Genomic DNA, 23,456 nt, shown 5'->3' with positions numbered 1-23,456 from the left:
CTCAGAGCCCACTGCTCAGATCCTAATCCCCCACCACACATAGTTTTTGGAATCCACAAGCCGAGTATTTGTGAGCCAAAGCTTGTCCAGGAGTCAGCCCAGTGCATTCTAAACACAACTACTACAGACTTCAATACAAACATCAGCCACCACATCACTTCAGCATAGCCCCCTCTTCAGAGCTCTCACCACAAGAGGCTCCCTTCTTTTCAATAGTATTAAACTCAACCCCTCCTATTTTTGCCCCACACGGTCTGTGCCCTGTCACCTTAGTGCATGTAAAGGAGAAGCAGCAGAAGGTCTCACATCATCAAGGAATAAAGACTTAATTTGCACACAGAGAAAAAGAGACCAGTGGAAATCAAATGACCCATGCGCTCAGCAGGGAGAAGGGAGTCCTACAGTCTAATTTCTGTTCCCAGGCCTGTTGCTTCATTTTGTACGAAAAAGAATTGAATAAAGTAGAAAAAGAACATTGGGAGATAAGACCATAATACCATCCTGACATCATCATGGTCAAATATAACAAGGATTTATGGTTATTGAGTCTTTTCACATCTCTATTTTGATTTTTTCAAAACCCTTGACTGCTTTCACAGTCAAAAGGAGTCATTAAAATCAATTCAAAATGTCAGTAATGAGAGCATGCGAGAACACAACAATAATTAGGCGAAGAAAGCCATTTAATTAAATGAGAAAAATAAATTTCAAAGCAATCATTTAATCCTAGTATTGCTGTTAATTTTCAAGAAACAGTTCTCTTTCTTTAATGAAGACCCATGACTTTTAAAATGGTTAATATTAATATGGAATGGAGCTATTCCCATACTCAAGCTTATGTATTAAAACACAACTATGATTTCTAAAATGCCAGAATTCTCCCAAAAGAACAAGGCCGGAAAGAAGTCTTGAAATATTTTAAATTCTGCTTCAGTATTTCTGAGTGCCACTACAGCTCTCTAAGAATACACAATTACATTGGTAATTAATTTTTGTGGTTTTTTTAAAATGGGATGTGTTCAGTACAAATTAGTGATAAAGTTATATTAAAAAAAGGTATGTTGAAGAGGAATATTATGTCCATAAAATTAACCACTCTATTTTTTTGGGTGAGTGGTCACTTAATGGACAGCTATTCAACACTTAGTTCTATGTTCAGTACTCTGTGTTGGGCCTATGGCTCATTTACCACATACTACACAAACCTTTTTCTAAAGATGGAATTAATTTCTAACGCAGCTTTCTATAGCGTTCATCATTTTTAAAGTTCTTCAGGAAAGTTAATGAATTTGTTACAACATTACTGTGAGATGAGCAGGCATTATTAGTCCCATTTTACAGGACAGGAAATGAAACAGAGACCAAGGACAAAAACATCCATTAATCATGAGTAGCCAATCTGAAATACCTAGAGTTTGATTTTTCATAATATGTCAAATTACATAACACTACATATGATCATTCTTGTTTTGCTGTTCCTTCCATCATTCATTGTAATTCTTTCTGCTTTTACAACAAAATAGGAAAGGAACACACATTCATCTTTCCGTTACATGATCACTGATTCATCCCCCGCAAACAAATTCATTCCACACATTGTAGAGGGAAAGCTCCTTGGGAAACAGTATGTACCTTGTTATTGAAAGTTGTACAATTGTGCCCTAATAAAGAAGTAAATCAAAAATGATTGTGCCAGCAACCTTAATTCTTCCTCTTTCCTGGCACCCACTGATTAAATAGCATATTTCAATAATGGGGTTTTATTAAGTCATTTTAAGAATTAGGGTGGAGCAAATTCTAGGGAACTACTTTAAATTTGAGATGGCGTCTCCATTTTGCAAAATTTTTTCAGCAGAGCATCTCACTTCACTACCTCTCTCAGCAGACGGAAGAATGAACCTGAGTTCCCAGAAAAGGAGCAAGAATATTACATAACTGGAAGCATTTTACCTCTGGCTACTGGCTATTCTCCCATGGCTCATAATTTCTTCCTGCACATTTCTAAAACTGAGCAACATGGCAAAGTTTTCCATATACATACAATATTTCTGAGAAACATGTCTAGCATTTTGCCTCCAAAAATCAAAGTTTAGCAAAATTTCTAAGCCAAAATACTGCAAAAGTGTGACAGCCAGTCATATAAACAGAGCATGCAACCAGATCTACTCACACCATAGCCTCATTCCCAACCACAACTTAATTATCAGATTTTATAAATGTTGGGGGAGAATCATATGATCTTCACCCAGTCAGTGACTAAAGTGTTTGAGGGTTTTTTTCTCATATTTTTTCCGATAGCTAATAAAAATAATAATATTATGCTGAAAACTAGGGTAATGGACATCAAAAGATGTCAGCATGTCCTTCCACAAAAGAAATTCTTATGGTCAACTTGAAAGGATAATGGGTAGATAGTCACCAAAAAAAGTGTACCATCTCTTCCTTCAGTTAATAGGTATGAAACAGAAAATTAAATTGTTTAATAGCAAAGGATGGGTAACAAAAAGATAGAAAGCTTCTTTATTCACTCAATAAATGGCTGACATTACGTACAACCACATAAATATTAATAAAACCACAGTTAAGAAATTATATTTCACTTCCACAAGTAACATTATTTCAATATCTTCATTACATTAAAAGGCAAACAGACAATTATGTGCCTGAGTTGGTACATTTTCATCATAATTCTGTATTACTGAGCTACAAGAACTAATTTTATGAATAGAAACCTCATAAAATAGTGCTTTTCTATTTTTACTTTTTGAAATAACTTTTAAAGTTAGAGTAGGAACCTCCCTCACGATTGCAACACCAGACCCATCACAGTCAGTCTTCCCACATTTTTCTATTTAGGGATAACTCTATTCATGCTGATTCTAAAATTCGTACTCTCGCCTCCTCATTGCTCAGGCAGTTTGTCTCTCTTCTGCTCTTTCTAGTGATTGTTCTCTAATTCCAGTAAGAGCTTGTTGAGAACAGTCCTATTCATATTCCCCTCTATCAGCAAAAACGTTGCTTTTGAAACCAAGTTCCATTATCAAATGCTATAAATCATATTCATTTGTGACCAAAATAAATTCTGCTTGAATTACATCAAAGTTAGGGGGTTACCACCAGACCTATTTTCAGTCAGGATAATTATTTTGAACTTTCAGAGCAGCTGCCTGATTCATTCCTCTGTCGTCTGTATCAAAGTCATCCGCTGCCTCGTTTTCATTGTTATATTGAAATATGTTGGTGTCCAGCATTACTTGTCCATTGTGCCAAGACAAAAAGTCATTTACTGTGAAGTCTTTACTACCAACCAGCAAAACTTGCATTTTTGCTAAACGTAATGGGAGCGGAATGAGCTTCAAAATACTCCAGCACTTCCTATTTATATGTCTCTTTCCACACAAAGAAAGAGCGTGTGAGAAGGAATTTTACAGAAGTTCACATTTCTTAAAAAAAGCATTCAGCAATAACAATTCATTGTTTCTTTTACTGTACTTTTTTAAAAAGTACAAGGCTAAAAAGACAACAAAAAGACATACGGATTAGTGTCATAATCAGCAAACCACAGAATCACAGACTGGTTTCAGTTGGAAGGGATCTCAAAGATCATCTAGTTCCAAACCCCTGCCATGGGCAGGGACACCTCCCACTAGACCATGCTGCTCAAAGCCCCATACTAAATTTTATTTTAAACAGAAATCTTTTCTCTTATGAAATTTTCAGCTGCTGTTTGGAAAGGTCTAGGAAGTTTTCAATTTTGATCTTAAGGGAGAGACAGGTACAGAAAAATCTGACCTGTGTTAAAATTTTATTCAGCTAAATTTTACTCATAGTCTAGGCTTACTGTATTGACTAAAACTTTCTGAAGATAATTGATCTTTTTCTAAGACTGATATGCACAGAGGTCAGACAAGTAACCTTTGATTCTCCCTGCTGACTAAAGATGGACCTAGAGGATTAATTAAAGCTGGACACGTAAGTTTTAAAACCCTAGTTAGATGAGATGCATCCAACTGTCATAGATGTAAATATGTACATAAACAAATGTTATGGTAAGCAAGGGAAGACTTGTTGCTGAGATCTAAGAACCAAGCAATATATATATGAACCTGGGTTTTTTTTAAGAATACATTCCAAAGATTATATTTCTCCAGTTTTTCAACCATGGGCTACAGCCAGATCTCATTTCATTCATAGATTTCTCATCAAAATCTCAACTGAAAACACAACTGATGAGGTTTCTGTGAACAGCTGCAGACTCTTTATAAGTTCTGCATAGGACCACAGTCCATAAACAGAGTTTTAAAATGAATGAACTAGAGAACTGTGAACAAAAAGTAAAAGAAGAAACAATAAAAAAAAAGTAAAGAACAATAAAGTGAGTTCGACTGACAGTTATTTAAATATTAATTTTAAGAAAGAAGTCTATATTTTCCTGATGATGGAGCTCATAGCATCACAGACTGGTTTGGGTTGGAAGGGACCCCAAAGCTCACCCAGTTCCAGCCTCCTGCATTACGATTAGTGAAATATACAAGTGTGATCAATTGATAATAAGGACAGGTCAGTAAATTAATGTTTGTTTTGTCACAATGGACAGGCTTTGAAATATCTTAATTCTTGTAATCTTCTTGAAGCATTGGAAAAATGGAAGAAAAGTATATTTTAAAAAATCCTCATTAAAATATTATGGTAGAAATTCAAATCTATTTCTCCATGAAATTTTCTTCATAATTATCTAGATACATCAACAACTTTACAACACACATATTAATATTCCAATACTAACATACAACACTTTGCAAAATATCAGCATCAATACTCATTAACCTGATTCTATTTTTTTTCTTTAATTATATGGTATAAACACACCAACAAGATCTCTGATTTGCTTGTTCAGACAACTGAAATGGCACATCTAAGAAACAACAACACTAAGTTATTGTTTGAGTTCATGTGGCATTGCCAAATATAATTGTCATATAATTAATGATAGCAGTCAAACTTTAATGTTGTTTTCAATCTCGCTTTACAACGTTCAGTTTAGTATACAATTCCTACAAATAAGGTACTTCGTTGCCTTTTAAAAATAAAGAAACTTATTTTTATTTCTAAAATGTGTCAATGCCCTTAAAATTATACTGGTCATGGCAGAAATATAAAAACAACTTTAAAAATCGTTTATGGCTTTATACATGTATAGGCTCAAGTTTTCATATAAATTCAGAATATTAAGAATTTATTCACACAGTAACTTCTATGTGGATTATTAGCAGACTTTTTGTTCCGATTTTTGAATAATTCAACACAGATCTCTGCAATTAGAGAGGCAAACTCTGCTTGATCAGGCCTTACAAGGAGACAGAACATGCACTTTGTAAATTGGCTATAAACACACACAGATAAGTAGGTGCTCCTGTAATATCTCAACACTTTCAAAATTCTCTTCCTTACTTTTTCTCATTATATAGTTGAACTTTGCTTAAGAAGCCTTAAATCTACAGTCCAAATGTCAGATCTTACCCCACGCTGCTTGACTACACGTGATGTGTATAAAATACACAATGTAAATTGAAGTTGAGATGTTTCAACTTTGCTGATATTTTTTGCCATTTCTCAAACAATTTTAACATGTTAGTTCTGAGAAGTAAAATCTCTTCTAGCAAATAAATCCAGAACACTTCCAGCAAACCCAAACTTCACGCTGGACAGAAATGATGCGTATTGTATGCCTCACTGTGAAGTCTCCTCTATTTTAAAGTCATGAATTGCAACAGATACTTGTATTATAAAAAATAGGATACACTAAATCGCCACACTTGCACAATGGACAGTAGAACACTTCTGAATTACAAGTTTGAAAAGTAACACAAGCACCTTTTCATTTAACCTACGATCAGATATATTTAAAGTAAAATCTGATGATTGAAATAACATTCTCCCTGCTTTTTCGCTCATGCTAAGAGTTGAATACCAATTCAGAAAAAAAAAAATGATGTTATACTAAAATTCCAAACGTTCACAACTGCAATTATAAATCTATATTATTGCCCAATCCAGCCATTAAAACAGACAGGAGGAAATACCTCAACCCTTTAATAGAGTGAAGCACAGAACGACAAATTGAGAAAAAAATTAACCCAGATTCTTTTCCCCACTTCCTCCAAGTTTAGCTTGTAGGGCTGACAGTTGAACACATAAAATAATAAACTGTTTGGCTAAGCTAAGCAAATGGAAATACAAGAGGAAGGAAAAATGAAGCCCCAAAGGCTGTTTTTCTCAACCCCAAAGCAGTCACCCACTCTTCAGAAGAGATTTATTCGTTGCCTGAGAGAGGGAACATTGGCCACCACAGCAGGGCTCGCTGACTCCTTTCTGAAAGTGACTTGGAAGACTCAATTTCCACCTCAAACAGCTGCCAGAGATTAAAAGAAATATCCTATTTTCCTAACACTATTTTTTTTATAAACTGAGAAGTAGATCCAGCTGTACTTTCAGTAATTCATTACATATTTGGCCACGGAAAGAAAGCACTCCTAACTGAAATGCACAAACAGAATAAACATTTTCTTCTTTTACTGGTTTCTTTGCTGTTTGCTTTTTTTTTCAGATGATTACCTTAATACAGAACAATTCATTACTTTTTGATAGATACCAGGCACTGGATTCTAACAGTTTACTGATGAAATGTATTATCACGTAAAAACAAACAGTAAACTGGAGTCAATACTGACAGTCGCCTTGTTCTTGGTTTTTGAAAACCACTGATTGTTCCCATCATCTATACCATACTTCACAGACCATATATTGCAGGAAGCAACCATTGACAACGAACATGAATAAAGTGACATATTTGCATGGCATAGCTGTACACTGTCTTCCCTAGTTTAATTTAATTATCTTCTACCACCATTTAGGCTACTGCTCCTTCTAATAACCACCTCTTCATCTTCTCTTTCATTATCTGTCCCTAGTGCCATGAAAGGCTCTAACCCTTTAAAATCTGTCTAGCTGTATTTTCACAAGCCCATACAGAAGTGGTACCTATTTCTATTCACAAGAGTAGGATTCTATTCTTACTTAATTGGCAAGGAAAAAATGTGAGATTTTTGCCCTTTGAAGATTTTTCTGCCCACATTTTGTACAGCTTGTCATCCTTCCAAAATTACTCTGATGGCCATGGCATTTCCTTAAGAGGGTAACACAGTGAAAAACATTTAGTTACTCATAACATAAAAAGTCAAATCAAATACATATATATTATTTCTCTACCAGTGTATCTTCATACTCCTTGACAGACACATTTTCAACTTTCCCTTAATGTCGTTTGCTGTTGTATCTATTCTGCTAATGTGTAGTGCTGCTTTTTGACCTCACTCAGTTTGCTCTTCCATTTTATGTCAGCATTACACTTGATATCAAGTGACTAGCAAATTACACTTCACTCTCAATGGGTTATGTCTCTGGGATGTATTTGAAACAATATTCACAATTCAAGCTAAGAAAAAGTGACGATAAATTAATATCAAGGACTCATAGGCTATTTCACAAAATGCTGAAATTGAGCTAAAGTTGGAAAGACCACAAGTTGAACTTGGCAATGTCTACATTTATCCTAATACAAGTTTTCTCAAAGTTTATGTAATGCAACGCTTTGTCATCTTGAGACAGAAACAACCCTCAATTTATTTAAATGATCCTTCAGAGTCCCTCACAAAATGCTCTGCTAGGACTTAACAACAGTAATTTTAAAGCTGAAAGCATTACTGACTGCTCTCTCAGTTTCTACAAATACGTGTGCTCCGACTGAGTACTGAAGACTCAAGACACCTGAACAGCAAACCTTACAATGATTGCACCGTTGCATTAAGTGTTCAGCCTGTAATAATGAAAGAAGCTAAACTATCCTCAAGTGCTTCACGTTTGTCAGTGGTGAAAAGTGTCCTGGCTGCCATGGAATAATGTGCTAGTTTGTCCAAGAACTCCCAGTCAAAGGAACCAACAGATGTTCTTCCAAAAACCATAAGCCACTTATTGAAGTACAGTGGGGTTGGTTTTTTTTCCTGTTTCAAGTGGCTGAAGATTTCTACAGGCCTTTCCTTGAAGTCCCACTGATCAAGAATTCTCTCTTTTCCCTGGGAAGCCAGCATGGGAAGCAATGCAACTGTAAAACTACCACAAAGGTTTTCTCTTCACTGTCAGAAGGTAAAGTAAAGGGACACTGACGGATCCTTTCCTATTCCGTTTGCTTCTTACAACTCCAGTCTTGGGGAGCGTGAAGGCCTCCCGGGTGCTTGAGAAGTGACAGCTCCTATCTTTGTGGACGTGTAACGGAAACAAACATAAACACTTCACATCATATACTCAGCAGAGAAAGGATTCAAAAAGTATTCATCTCCAATAAGATACACAATATCGTCAATACAGAGACAAAATATTTTCCATGTGTTAGATATGCATATACACCTTCCTTCCCATTTAAAAGACTGTTTCACACACAGGCTTGAGTCCCCTATGAAGTAAAGTATTTCTTCTGAATGAGTTCTCAAAGACACTGAGTATCTCTTGTTCTTGCCTCATCAAGCTTTAAAAAACTTATAGTTCTATAAATAATTTACACTGATTTATATTTTATATTAATAGGCACTTTACTGTCATGCTGCATATTTTATTTGAAAGATAAATAATATAAAAATAATTACGAGATCTGTGGAACAGTCTATCAAGTGATGAAAACCCCTAATTCAGACTTTACATTATAATGTATTTGTATCTCTCATTCTCTTCTTAGGACCTAGAAAGCTTGTTTGCCCAGGGTGATGAATACATGCATGGAAAGTTCACAGTGAAGTCTGAAAATGATTGGCAACAAAACTGTTTCTTTAGCCCACCCAAAAAAGCTGCAAGCCAACCTCACATTTGACAAATGAGTATGCAGATCCTGGGGTGAGATCATAATACTTTATTAGGAGCTTCAGATTTTGGTGCAGTTATTGTTTTTATTCTCTGGAAGGTGACAATTAGTTTGTGGGCATTTTAGCTCAGGGCAAAGACTCCATTTGTCTGTTGCTCTTTGTATGTTCTGAGTTGGTAGGTTTGTTGAGTCTAATCTTTTCTCAAACCATCCCAGAATTGTCTGATTTAAACCATAATCTGTTCCACTAGGCTCTTTAAACACTAAGAAGATTTCTTTTTAAATAGAATTTATTTGTTTAAGCCCATATATTCAAAAGACAGTGTGAGTCATTATTGTTACTGTATTTATAAATAATAAAAATTGTTTCAGTCTGTATCAAAGTCAATCAGTGTTAGATATAATTGGCGGAACTCATCATTTTAAGTCAAGCATGACAGTTTTACAATTACAATATGTATTTAGTTTAAATTAATGCTGTCCCAAAAGGAAACATGACTTCTACAAATCAGTAGCAAAGCATCTAACTGCTGGTATACATCTCACAACTCAAGTAAAACAAACACTTTTGCAATAGCTAAAATTTATTGTTTATGCCCTTTAAGTTTCAAAATAATTTTTAAATATCTGGAAAATCTCTGTTAACAGTTTTATTGAAAGTGTTACTTGCTATTTATCTTCTAAAATATTCTCCTTGGAATGTTCTTGATTTTAATTTTTCTCTAAGTATAGCAAGTCTGCCACCTAGTGCTCTATGGCCACCCCAGTACATGTTTTATTAGATTTTTTTATTATTATTATTTTTTAATAAAAGATATCATGCTCCAAGTCCATGAATGCATATGCACGCATGTTTGCCTACACATACAGTATGTGAAGATCACACTGGATCTCCTTGCTGACAAGCTGCATTACATGCAAGTGTTTCACCATATTTCTTGACCAGCATACAACCATTTTCTAACTGTGCTCTTTTGCTGTGAGATCTTACTGCTACCAGTGGAAAAGGTTAATCTGGAAATTTATTTTATTAAAACAAAAAGGAAAAGAAAAAAAAACCCGAGATATCTTGTCAGTGTAGTATGAGAAATATGAGGGAGGCCAATGTTTCTTTGGCCACTGCAGCTCTCAAGAATCTCGTACTCGGTGAACAGTGTCACCTCAGTGTGGTGGGGTACCACCAAAGCACTAACGACAGGCACACCTTGGAACAGGCTCTGGACTAAATCCTTTGGCAATTACCTGCTTGGTGTCCAGGGCCAACAACTCTTTGGAAGGGGCGAAATAGCAGCAGGCTACATGGAAGGCAAAAGCTGGGTAATGATGTGGAATAGAAGTATAGATGGGTTCCACTCACACAAAAAATTCCAGCAGCAGGGTTGAAGAAGCCCAAGAAGGAACTGATGGTAGATACCAGTGTGCCACTCGCAAACTGACAGCAACATGTCATTCCAGATGCAGCACCCATCAGACCCTAGAACAATTCCCTTCACAGGGGTTGCTTATGCCTGTTAACGTCCATTCCCCTGTGAAGATGACAACCTAGCTTTCTGCCCCTTCATTATGCTACACTATTGCATAGCAGGTGACCACAAGAGAAGCCTGGCCTAGTATTTTCACAGATTTCTTTCAATTGTTTTAATTCCCCCTTTTTTATGGAATGATTAAATTTGTAATATAACGACTGCTACTGTAAACTGGCTTATATCAGAACTATGACTGTGAGTTATCCCAGAGAAAAGAAAAAAAAAAGATACGTTCAAATAACAAGGAAACACAAGGTAGGATGAAGTATCAGACCACACCAATGGGTCAGATGAAGCTTATACTGTATTTTGACAACATAAATAAGGATGTATCATCTGAGACAGTATCAAACCAATGTTTCTAAAAAGCCACCAGAGGTACTATGTTGTCATAAATTATCTACTTTTTATAATCTGTCTTCTATCAAACCATCGCTCTAGTTACTACTACTGCAAATGAATGAAATGTCAGAAAGGAAAAATACAAAGTAATGCCTCTAAAGCAGTACCAGGGCCTTTAATTCAAAGCCCAGATTTTATTTTCTGAATTTTTATCAAGTGAGGTGAATTTTAAATAAACGTGATGCAAGAAACCAGTATTTGTTTTTGTTTCACCATACATACTGCATAAAAAAATAATTTTAAAGTTTTAAATGACAATAAAAATACTATAAGAAATTGAAAGGTCTAGTAAGGGCTTAGTACTCCTTTACTTTGCCCTTTCTGAAGTCACGGTATGTCAACAGTAATAGGGCTAACGCAGCTCCAGGACTGGCCTGGAATCCATACAAGGTTCAATAGCCAGAAGAAAATTTCCCTTCTTCTTTCCCAGTTCCCTGCACAGACACCAGATATTATCCTGAGAATTTTCACTGAATGTGCATTTCATGCTTCCTCATCAATTTTGGACAAGAAAGTATCATTCTTCTTCTTTGTGATTTGCTGACATAGTGAGATAATTGCTTATTGTAATCCTTTCTGTATGTATACCAAGAAAACAAGCAATAGTATTACAAGCTATAATGATTTTACTGCTCAGAGTTTAGAATGGCATGGCAAAGGCATAAGCAAATTATTCAGGTCACTCCTCAAAAAGTTGTTCCAAAATATTAAGTGGCTCACATACAACAGTATATTTTGCTTGCAGTGTACTTTATATATGAAAATAAAATCTGATAAAATTTATCCAAAGTAAATTTCTTTAAAAAAACCCCTATGAATATTATTTTCCTACTAATCATTATATTGGGCTTTTTTTAGTAACATCTGAGAACTCAGCAATGTTTTCTCTGGCTTTCCATTTTCTCCCACCATGTCCACGAGGCTGCCTAGAAAAGCTCAGTGGTGCCAGTGCTCTGTAGTACACCTGACCCTTCAGGCTTCTGCAGATGGGCCTACCACCTCCCTTTCTCTGCATGCTTCATCCCAGAAGAACATTTGAAATAGTGGCTGATGATTCACTGTGTGAAGCCATCCATAAATGACATTACATAAAACACTGAGGTGAGAGAAAGATTTGAAGAGTTGTGTAAAGAAAGACAATGAACCTAGGAAAATGGCTAAAATAAAATTTGCATATTCTTTCAGCCTCTTCTACGTACAGATACTTGTGCTTTCTCTTATTTATAGGCTGGAAATCCAACAAATGCCTCCATCAGAGGCACATATTCTGGTGAAGTTGTGGAATAAATCACTAAATAGGTTTTAATTCTACAACGAGCTATGAATCATTCCCCCCCCCTTGGTTTAATTCTCTTCGTAAATGACCCATCCCTTCTGACCTCTATTCATTCCTGGATTCTCTAATCCTTCTCAAAGGTCATGTTCTAATCTTTAACAAATTTAAAAGTGAGCTTGCTCTGCAGCACAGTAAACTCCACAGCATTACCCTGGATACATAATTTACTTCTGAATGCAAAAAGCAAGCTCCTGCTTCTTGTGCTAACACTTAGACCCACAAACTCTCTGTCCAGCCCAAATATAATCACCAGATTAATCAAAATTTTAGCTGATTGCAATTTCATTGCATTGTGACTAGATTCTTGCCATGCACTGCTGAGAAAATCTTCTCAAATTTACAAGTTTCATACTTTAAAGCATGCTGTCCCATAACTCACTATTCTGCCTACTTTTGAAGGGGAATTGATCTGCAGAACAAAATAGTAAAGCTACTCGTACTCTTCACTGTTGATGGTAGTACCCAGAAATAACAAGAAAAATTCCTCTAAACACTTTTTTAAAGGGTAAAAGGGTATGTAAATAAGAAAGTAAGGAATGTAAATCAATGTATGTTTTCTCAACCTAATTTTCTTAGCTCTCTACTAGACTGGTCCTAGCTAGGAATCCTCTTGGTGGAACAGAGAACTCTTGAGTGCTCAGCTCATCTGGGAGGTCTAACAACTGTGCAGGCAAACGTGATTTACATTCACAGTACTGATTTGTTGCAAGCTTTTATGCTTCCACATGTAGTAATATTAGAACCTATCAGTTGTACTTCTTGTTTGAATTGCAGCATTGGAACTGTGACACTCAAAGTAAGGTATATTAAACAGACATTTTGGAAAGTTTTTGACCTTAGAAATATGGATATCTAAAAGAGGTTTATGAAGGAGAGTATCAATCCTTTCAAAACAAGTGATTGTTAGCAAGCCTATAATTCACCCTTTGCCTTGTAGAAAATCATGAATTGTAAATTTAAACTCTCATTTTCTCTAGCACACGGGTTTAACTATCTATCCATTTATGATTTAAAGCTTCACATCTGTACATAAACCAGGTCAAAATCACAGAAGTGGTGCTTGTCCCAATGATTCTTCCCAATCAGTCGAAATCCATCTGGTTTTGCTGCCGGCTTTTTGCGCTGATTCCGGCAGCAACGCGCTTCCGATGCTGACACGCGAGGAACTAATGTAGCAATTTGGATGCACACTGCCTATCTAGGTGTCACCGTTATACATCATGCTGGCTGAGATACCAGAGGACTGTAACAACCACAAAAAGGAATGCATCATGACAAAATGGTATATTTATGGTTTGTGTACATGCATAAGTCAGCTGCACAACCATCTCCAGCCTCCACTCAGAATTCATTTCTAGGGAGGGAATCAGCTCTTGATCGTTTTTGAGGAAGATTGGCTTCTAACAGAAAGGCCCAGGGATGCAGAGCCTCCCCACCAGTGATAAGAGACTCACAATCCAGAAGCTGACTTTTACTCAACCATATGGGAGTATCTACATGGACAAAAATATGTGGTTTTTTAAATTAATGAAGCTTTCTTTTGTAGTCATATTCTTCTTTTTATTATGTATAAGAAATACGTTAAAAGATTTCTTCTGATATTCCTAAACAATGATACATAGAACACTTTTGGCTCAAGAAATCCTTCCTCTCACAAGGTTCCTGACCTGTAAATTGTCAGGTGTAAAGAAGAAACACCACTGTATGTTTGTCCATTTGCTGTTCTCTTCCCCTGGCATTCATAACCAGCCACTACTGAGAACAGGGTACTAGAATAGACAGACCATCATGCAGCTGCTCATGTGTTTTAATACATCCAATACTTTCCTAATTTTTATGTCTGCAAGGCTTGCTCTCAGTCTCTTACTCTGAGAAGTCTGTTGTGCTTTTTCAATCATAAAGTGAAGTCATGAAGAATGAAAATAATTTTAATAGAATAGGCGACAATTTTTCACACAATCTGGATAATGCACTATTGCATGCACTGTCTATTATGCTTTTCTTGCTCTACTTTTATTAAGTTTTGATAATTTAGAGTAGAAAAGCTACTCATGTCCAGTGCTGCCATGTTTTGAAATGCCACATTAGAATGAAATAGGATGTTTAATGAACTGTTCCTGTTATCTCTAGGATTTGATGGCTTTGCTGCTATCTATGTTTATCCTTTTGGAATAGTATCTGTATTTAGATTAAGTCCCTGCAACGCTTCAGCATGCTACTTCCTATATAAATCTTGTTCTTTTTGATCATGCTAGAGCTATCTATAATTCTCCTGTTTTCATTTGTGCTCAGATCACTCCTCCAATCACAACATGATCCATCTACAGCATTAATAGTCTGTTTACTCTTCTATATCACTACTACAGGAAACAAATGGTAGAAAGAAAAACTATCTGTGCTATTCCACCATCTTACTCTGTTATAAAGTTTGGTTTCCTTAATATCTTAAACATCTATTGAGCTTAATACCAGTACCTTCATTCACACAAGTCCATTCCCCTTTCTTAGACTGTAGCATGGGAGGGTAAAGCAAGAGGAAGAAGAAGACTAGGCAAGAACTGGGTAAACTGGGTAGAGAGCTAAAAGAGATGAAAATAGCTGAACTTTTATAGGGCAGTGGGCATTCATGATATCACAAGTTGCAGAAAGTTCCTCTAAGGCAACAAGCGTTCTCAATCCACATCCTGCTGTTAAAAAAAAATTGAGGTCATCCAGTATCATACAAAAGTTACCCATGTACTCAGGATTGAATTCTAACATTTTGGCTTAAAAAAAAAAAACATTCAAATTTAGGATAGTATTTGCACATGACTAAAACTTTCCTGAAGAAGATCTCAACCAAGCAGCCAATAAATAGCTGTATTCCTGTTTTGCTGCCATTCACTGATTTTGAAGTGGTAGAAACAAATATGCCTAGAATTTTTATTTCTCAAACTTATGCTGCTCATAAGTATATACAATTTGTTTTTCCTCAGTATTTTCCTCCCTCCTGAGCGATAAATATTCCTGTACGGTAAAAAATAAGAATATTCGTCACTTCAAGGAGAAGCAAAACAACAATATAAGTGTCTAGAGATAAAGTTTCTTACCGAGTAATGAAATAAGCACAGAAAAATACCATCCAAATGCCTGTCTTATACAAAAGTGAAACATTTTCTTACACAAACTGCAGTCCATGGTAAGGCCATATTTTGAAACTTATACAGATAAATTCGAGCATCTCTCTGCCATATACATATTTTAATACACAATTTAGCAGGTAATGAACAGTGCTGATAAGCAATTGTCATTGAATTCTTAGGTCAGTCGGTTATACACAAATAAACAAATTATTTGCCATTATGATGCAAAGGCCACTGAACGTAAGAAATACAGAATTCCATTATTTTAAATTTGCACAGGCTCCACCAGAAAAAAAAAAAATCACTGAAAATTGTTTATATATGATATTTTAAATGACTGAAAGTATAAAAAGATGATTTATCATTCCAGAACAAGATCTTTAAAAAAATTTGAAATCTGACAGAAGACAAATAATAGTAGTGAGTGAAAGGTGAAAGGGTATCTTGATATAGTACAATTTGTCTCCAACATGATTTATCGAGCCACCTTGCAACGTGATAGCAAAAAAATAATGTTTCTCATGGAGGTGCCCAAGGTCTAGAAATCTCATTACTGTCATCTCTTTTCCATCTCTTAAATGTAGTAATAATGTTTATCTATACAGGACGAAACAAATGTGGATACACATATCCAAAATATCCTATATAGCACTCTCTCTATTGCATGAGCTTCTCAAGTACTCATTATCTAGGTCCAAATCTACAAAATGTATAATATACACAGATGCTTCTAAATACTGGCTTTGAAATAAGAAAAAATTTTTACATAAAAAAACAAAAAATTGGAATTGAATTTATTTGATCAGCAGTATCTGTAAAGCACAGTTGTATTTTAAAATTAGTCTATTGTATGTAAAATGTCAACAATGTATCCAGAGTATATTCAAAAGACAGTACTTGAAAATTATCTTCCAGTTAAATAAATTACATTTGAACTCAACTTGTCTGTGAGGAAAAAAAAAAAAAAAATCAACCAACTTGCACTGAATTTCTTTAATACCTGGCAAGAAGAATAAATGTTTTAGGCCTAGGGATAAGTCAGCATCTGTAAGATAGTATATACTAATTTTGTTCTGTAACACAATAGCTTTCAGATGCAAACCAGTTAAGGTGGAAGAGAAACATTAGTAAAGAGAACAAACATTCATTCATTAGGTAAATGATGCCTTAGAGAGATTACAAACCAAAGCTTGTACATACATTCTAAAATGAAATGCTAAAAAGCAAGGCCAAAGACCAGAATGGATGCTCTAAATTTACATAAACACACACCTGAATATATTTAAGTCTGACGTGGGTATGACGTTAGGAAACAACAGACAAACAGATTCAATGGAGCAGGTATGTGCAGAAGTCATAGAAGGTAGAACAGGGTTCTCCATAATCACATATGCTTTTATGAAGATTAAAATTACTACTTAACATCCATATTGGCACAGCAGAATTGATTCATCTCTCTGCGGGACTTCTGCACATGGGTAATAAGCATTCTCATCCCTTCAGGTCCTTCACTACGACTATCAAACATGTAACGCTTTATAAGTACATTTGCCAGAGGTACCTTTTCTACAACAATAAGAACATGGAGACAACACACAGTATCATTTTATGATACTCCGGAGAGCAGCTGTGTATCACATCCCTGGGAGGCAGACTGGCTAAACCATTCAGAATGTCCCCAGGAAACACTGCTCTTCAGCCTATTTGCATTTCTCTCATCACAAATTCTGTCATTTCACTAACATCAACGACACAACTACTTACTCCTTACATTAACATCTATCGGGATACAGAGAATAACTCTATCACTGGCTTGGTCAGTCTAGGAGTAAAGACTCAACTTTTAGTGTACTTTAATTTACATTCTCGTGGACAAAGCAACAGCAAAGCCCAGTGGGGTGCTTTATTTTGCAATCAAAATATCGATGTGCCCTAACTTCAGAAAATCTTAAGAAAAATGTTCTCTTTTTCCAAGGAAATGAAGTTATTGTATAATACATAAACGTCATTCAAGTACTGAACATTAAAAACATAAGTACTCACAGTAGCATGTTCCCCTAAGCGGGTTTCCAAGATACCTATTTTCAGAGTCACAGCTGCAGGGGGAAAAAAAAAAGACAAAACCAAACATTCCCATTAAACACAGTATAATTTTAATTTAAAAAATCATCTAGAGTATTTATTTCAAAGAGCATGAAATTCATTACTAGTAGCACAAACAAAGTATTTGGTACAGTTCTTAATTAGGATGTGCTACTTTTCAGAGGCACTTCTCTTACCTTACAAATAAAACCCTGAGCATCTAAGTGCTTGAATAAGGCACTTGAATCATGTGCTTCAAGTCAGTGCCTAGTATAAGACTTAGAGCAGGCGGTATGAACCCACTAAAGAACTGAAGAGAGCCAGGCAGGGAGGCCAAGCACTGGATCTCTAGTTACCCATGCTGCCTCAGTGATGGCTTACTCCCTCGGCTGGTTTTGACCTGACCTCTCTAAGACAACAGCTGAGCATCCATTGGGGAATCACTGACTGCACAAAATATTCCCAAATAGGTCTCCCTCTAACGTGCACAGTCTTAAAATGCTACAAAACCAGGCTTTTCATCCTCAGACACCTTCCACATCCTCTTTGTGACATCCCTTCGTCAATGGAACAGATGGTCTCCATTTCCAGCCCCACAGCCACCACTCTGGTAGCCTGCAGCACACACTTCATATTCTTTCCAACTCTTCAAATAAAAAAGATTTAAAAACAAACAAAACTAAAACCAACCAACCAAACAAAAAACCTAAAAAAAAAAAAAAAAACCCCAAACCCCCAAAGTACTCTGAAGCATAAAATAACACATTTTCAGAGCATCCAAAGCGATGTTGTCTGCTCTAGAGAGGCTGGTCCTAAACTACATAGCTGCAACTAGACCATGGCAACTGGCTCTGGGGCCAAGAACTGTAGCCAGATCTGTAGCACTATAAGCACAGAAGTGTCTCAGTTACTTTGCCTCTCTGAACTTGAGACACTTGCTCCTCTTTTGTTGACCACCTAGGACACTAGGTGAAATTTAGACTGAATGCAATGTACTGATGCTGCTGACAAGATGCATACATGTAAGAGGTGGACAAATATCCTTCTTATTGAAATCTTATTGATAAGAGATACAGCTATTTTCAGAGACATTAAATATCTTACAGAATTTCACAGTAACCAAATAGAGTTATGTAAAACTTCTCTAAAAACACCGAGTATCTTTCTTGGCTCCTCCACATAAGTCTCCAGCAAGATTATAATTTTCTATTAAATACACAGAATGATTCATAAAACAAAGAGAAAGCTTATTGCTGCCTATTAAATTCCATATAAATATCTTCCCAGAGGGAATCTGGATCATGCAATAGCTTGGACTACTTTTTCATTACTTTTTTCTAAGAAACTTAAATCACAATGAGATTTTTTTGGTGTTATTTGTGAATAATATTAAAACATTTTCTAACTTGCATGTCATGTCATTTAACAAGTTGCAGACTCTAGAATAATGTTTTCATTTCTGTTGCTCTCCTCAATAGTTTCCCACTGGTGATTCTTATCATGCTCATCTTTATTAAAAAATAGGCAAAGAATCTACTTGACCTTTTGATACAATATCATAAAGGCAGTAAGAAATAAGACCACCAACCGGCTCTGTATCAAAAGAAGTGTGACCAACAGATCAAGAGAGGTGATTCTGCCCCTCTGCTCTGGTCCAGTGAGACGTCACCTGCAATATTGTGTCCAGCTTTAGAGCCCTCAACACAAGAAGGACATGGGCCTGTAAGAACATGTCCAGAGGAGGAACACAAAAAGGTCTGGAGCACCTCTCCTATGAAGATAGGCTGGGAGAGTTGGGGTTGTTCAGTCTGGAGAAGAGAAGGCTCTGGAGGGATCCTATAGTGGCCTTCCAATACCTGAAAGGTGTCTGTAAGAAAGCTGAGGAAGGACTGTTCACAAGGTCATGTAGCAATAGGACGAGGGGTAATGGTTTTAAACTGGAAAAAGGTAGATATAGTTTGGATATGGGGAAAAAAATTCTTCGATATGAGGGTAGTGGATCACTAGAACAGGTTGCCCAGAGAGGTAGTGGAGGGTCCATCCCTGGAGACATTTAAATTCAGGCTTGATGAGGTTCTGAGCAACCTGATCTAGCAAAGATGTCCCTGCTTACTGCAGGAGGGTTGGACAAGCACTAAAACAGAGAAAGAAAAGAGAAAAAAAAAAAAAACAAACCAGGAAAAAATAGATGTCTTGGACTCCGCTCTTGCCCAGTCCTGGTCTCATGTCAGCATGAGAATTCTTTGCAGGGTCAACTATGCAGAAATTCAGCACTTTGTTAATAGAGAAAAACTTTTGCTTGAAGCCAAAACCCCATATGCTTCGACTCTAACTGCAGCACACCACTTGTGGTCTTGTCCACCCAGATACTCTGGCTCTACAGTCCCTTCCACAGAATTCAGAAGACTTATTGGAAGCAGAAATAGCTCTTTTGCATGTACTTATACAGGAAAGGAGAAAATAATCTCAAGCTATCATATTGGTCTGCCTAACGTGCTTTTTTCTATACATCACAAAACACTAACTATTAAATTCTTGAAAGAACAGATCACTATTAAAACAGATTAGCCTCATAAAAACAGACTTGTGTGTCTGAAAGTGTCTTTAGGTCTGGAATTTCTTCTATAGAAAGAGCTAGGGAAAAAGATAATTTTTGAAGGAAGACCTTAAAAGGATTTTCTTTCATTGTATTTAAGTTGGTCACATAAATGAGAGTGTATCATGTAACAAATTATAACATGACAGTGAACTTTTAAGAAGAAAATTCTCTTTGTTCTGAATTGTTTCAAAGGCAAAGCAGACTATTACATACAGGCAGTATTCAGAATATTCTGGGGTGTTATACCAGAACACAACAATATATTTTATATAAATAACTGTGTATTCAGAGTCTGAGGAAGAAGGCAAGAAACTTACCCTGCTGCTCACTGATAGCAGCACTAATTTCTGTACAACATGAAAGAGAAATGTCCAACCACCAGCAATGATAAGCTGCACAACTTTCCATCAGGACAGACAAAACAAATTCCACTGGCCACAGCACTCACCTGTGGTGATATGACCCAGGGTCTAAAAGAAATTTAGTTTGCTCCTGACACAAAACAGCAATTTTATTATTTTTTATTTTTAAAATCTTTATGATAAGGAAAGCTGTTTCCAAATAGTTCCCCTCCTTCATTCAGCTGCCCTTCTAATCAGATGAAACCATCTCCTGCAGATCAATAATCAGCAGAACCCAGGGATTTCCAGCATCACATATACCTTTCTAGTATTTATATTTCTATCTATATAAGAAAAAACCCCACAAGAATATATAAAAATATCTATAAAATCTGCCTAATGCACCACAGGTTTCACTACTTAAAAGAACACACAAAGGAACACTTAATACAAAAATTACTAGGTACAGAATATTTTGCAATATACAAGTATTCATATGTATTCATTCAAATCCAAATAATTACTAATTCCCTGACAATTATAGAAGTGACCTTCAAGAAATCTTGAACAGAAAATGGCAGTGCAATTTTACAGCCAGTCATTTCAGCATAATGCATGATGAAATGATAAAATATGCATAATAGAAAAGAACAGTCAGTTACACCAAAGCAAAGTGTTTTGATGTATTATCATATATATTATACTTTCTGTACTGGGAGCCACGCAGAAGGTATTGGACTCGTGGAGCTAGAGGTCTCGAGCAAGGCATTTCTGATCTACTGGCATATCTGCATGAGTTTTAGACTGGATATTAGAAAAAGTTTCTTCATCAAAAGAAGTGTCAATCGCTGGAACAGGCTGCCCAGGGAAGTGTTTGGGTCACCATCCCTGGAGATATTCAAAATATAAGCAGATGTGGTACCTAGAGATAGCATTTAGCGGTTGGACTTCATGATCTTAGAAGTGTTACCCAACCAGAAATATTCTATGAGTAACCTGGAAGGGAAGGTGCTGGAAGGCCCTATGCCAGCCTGTGCTGTGCACTTCATCAAAGAGAACATTCCATCTTTGTCAGGGAGAGATGCACGGTTCTGTTCTTACACAAGATGGGTATGGTATGGGGAGGAGAAGGAAACTCTCCACAGATGGGATGTATGTAGCTCAATGGTGGAAAATCCCTGCTGGGTCCATCCAGTGCTGCATGCAGACAGCAGTCTCCCAGCAACTGGAGAGATGTAAGATTTACCTGCTATCTGTATTCCCTCTTAATACAACAGCTAGTCTATTATACTGTTTGTAGCCCAGCATTACTGACACAGGAAGAATCCTGCACCGCCTCCCTTATGCTTCCTCCTCCATTCCCCAGTGCAGAACACTTCCATAATGCACATTAGGAACTGCATGAGGTGGAGTTCTTACCAGTTAGGAAATCCTGCTTTAGTTCAAGTGAAATATGCCATTTAAGCACTTGGCTTTCAGCAGAGTAAAAAGATGAAACTAATAGGATTGGGAATACATCTAAAATTATTCACATGAGTATGTATGCTAGGTTCTGAATAAATTTAGTTTTGTCTTTTAATCCTATCCTATTTCATTAAGCATATGTATTTCTCTGCATTAGTCACTAATTATGGCTCAAATTACAAAATTTCCTATTCGCTGAAGTAGTTCCTTATGAGTTTTGCTCGGTGTAGTAATTTCTGTACCTTTTCCAAAAGCCAGCACACATCTGGCCGTATGTGAAGCATAATATATGCGTCGTATCTGTGAAATGGGAGCTGGACTCGTTATTTTATGTGCCATAGAGCTATGATCATTTGCTTTAAGTGGTAATAATGAATGAGCAGTTCCACTCTGGCACGCCTCCAAAGACACAGCTCCCATTTACAAGGACAAATGGAGGAAGGTTCCTACCAGGTTACGTACAAGTTCTATAGCTTGTTCCAATACAGAAGTATCCAATTCATCAAGCTCACTGACCTTCTGATGGCCTGCTATTAGCAGTTATTCCCCAACCTCTCCCTCAATTATCCGTTCAAAACGGAACCATGTTCAGTTTTTCTCCCTGTATTTCCTGGAAGTTCAAAATAAAAGTTATGGACAAGTGCTTTTAGCAAAACCAATTTTTTCTCATGTTTATGACCAAGTGAATGATAATTTCTGGCTTTCTCTTTAATACAATAACTGTATCCATGTTTACATTAAATTTCACAGATTTACACTTTTTTAATGTATTAAAGGCTTTTTTTGTAAAACTGAGAGTTGACAAATGACCCTGTGTTGAAGCTTAGCAATGTGTATGATCTTCTGCACTATATTTACACCTTCTAACCTTAAGAACACTAAGGAACTGGCCATAAAGCAATACGTATGTGTGTGTACACACAATTTTGTTGTGCTTGCTGATATCTCCCTGGAGGAATGGTGTATCTTCAAGCTTCTCGCCTAAAGAAAACTGTCAGAGAACAACACCAACCTAGATCTACAGTTTTCTAGATGACCAATTTGATCCAGTGGAAACTTTCTTGCAGCATTTCATCTTATCTTTGATCATGAAGGTAGGATTTTCTGCAGTTCTGCTGCAACCACTAATTGGTAAACCTTTCCTTTCAATTAAAAGTGAAGCAAAAAAAGATGAACTAGCGAACGAGTAACCTAAGTAGGGTTAGTCTTTCTTCTAACTGAGTTTGCTTTAACACCAAATTCTCAGGGAAGAAACAAAATGTGTGTCAGACAACTCTAAAAGACAGTATTCTTTTATTTAAGTGATTCTCTTCTGAGGCAGTTGTATCTTGTTCTTGCCCAAGTACAGGCTTGTCAATTATACTGACTAGAGATTTATGATGCTAATCTCATATTTTGTTCCTCAGAATCTGAGATGTGTAATAGGTGCAAATAAATACAAGCCACTTCCCCAGAGTTTGGGGAAAAGATGCCATCTTTCTGACCTGCAATTGGTCATAGGCAACTCTGGGATTTTGCCTTGGTTCTTGGCATTGCACCTACAAGAAGTTCCCGATAAATAAAGACAAATGAACTTAGCAGACTATTCCTGGACCCTGGATGGGTGGGTTGGTGCAGCTACCTAAGATGTAAGTAAGAGTATTTTCTAGGACTACTTTTTGAATCATGGAATA

At 36.4% G+C, this 23,456-nt stretch overlaps 1 protein-coding gene across 1 annotated transcript in view; it reads right to left on the bottom strand.

The window, feature by feature from the left end:
• ATRNL1 (attractin like 1) overlaps nt 1–23,456 on the bottom strand; it is a gene marked incomplete at both ends in the record, with an annotated part of 499,083 nt that overhangs the window by 294,380 nt on the left and 181,247 nt on the right. Inside the window, one exon of the mRNA XM_084265269.1 lies at nt 17,341–17,393. Coding sequence (XP_084121395.1) covers nt 17,341–17,393 — 53 coding nt within the window. The remainder of the gene's footprint in view (nt 1–17,340; nt 17,394–23,456) is intronic.

This window comes from Gallinula chloropus, assembly GCF_964237585.1.
Source record: "Gallinula chloropus genome assembly, chromosome: 5".
NCBI lineage: Eukaryota > Metazoa > Chordata > Aves > Gruiformes > Rallidae > Gallinula > Gallinula chloropus.
Note: the sequence above shows the minus strand (reverse complement) of the source record. Positions and strands in the feature narration are given on the sequence as shown.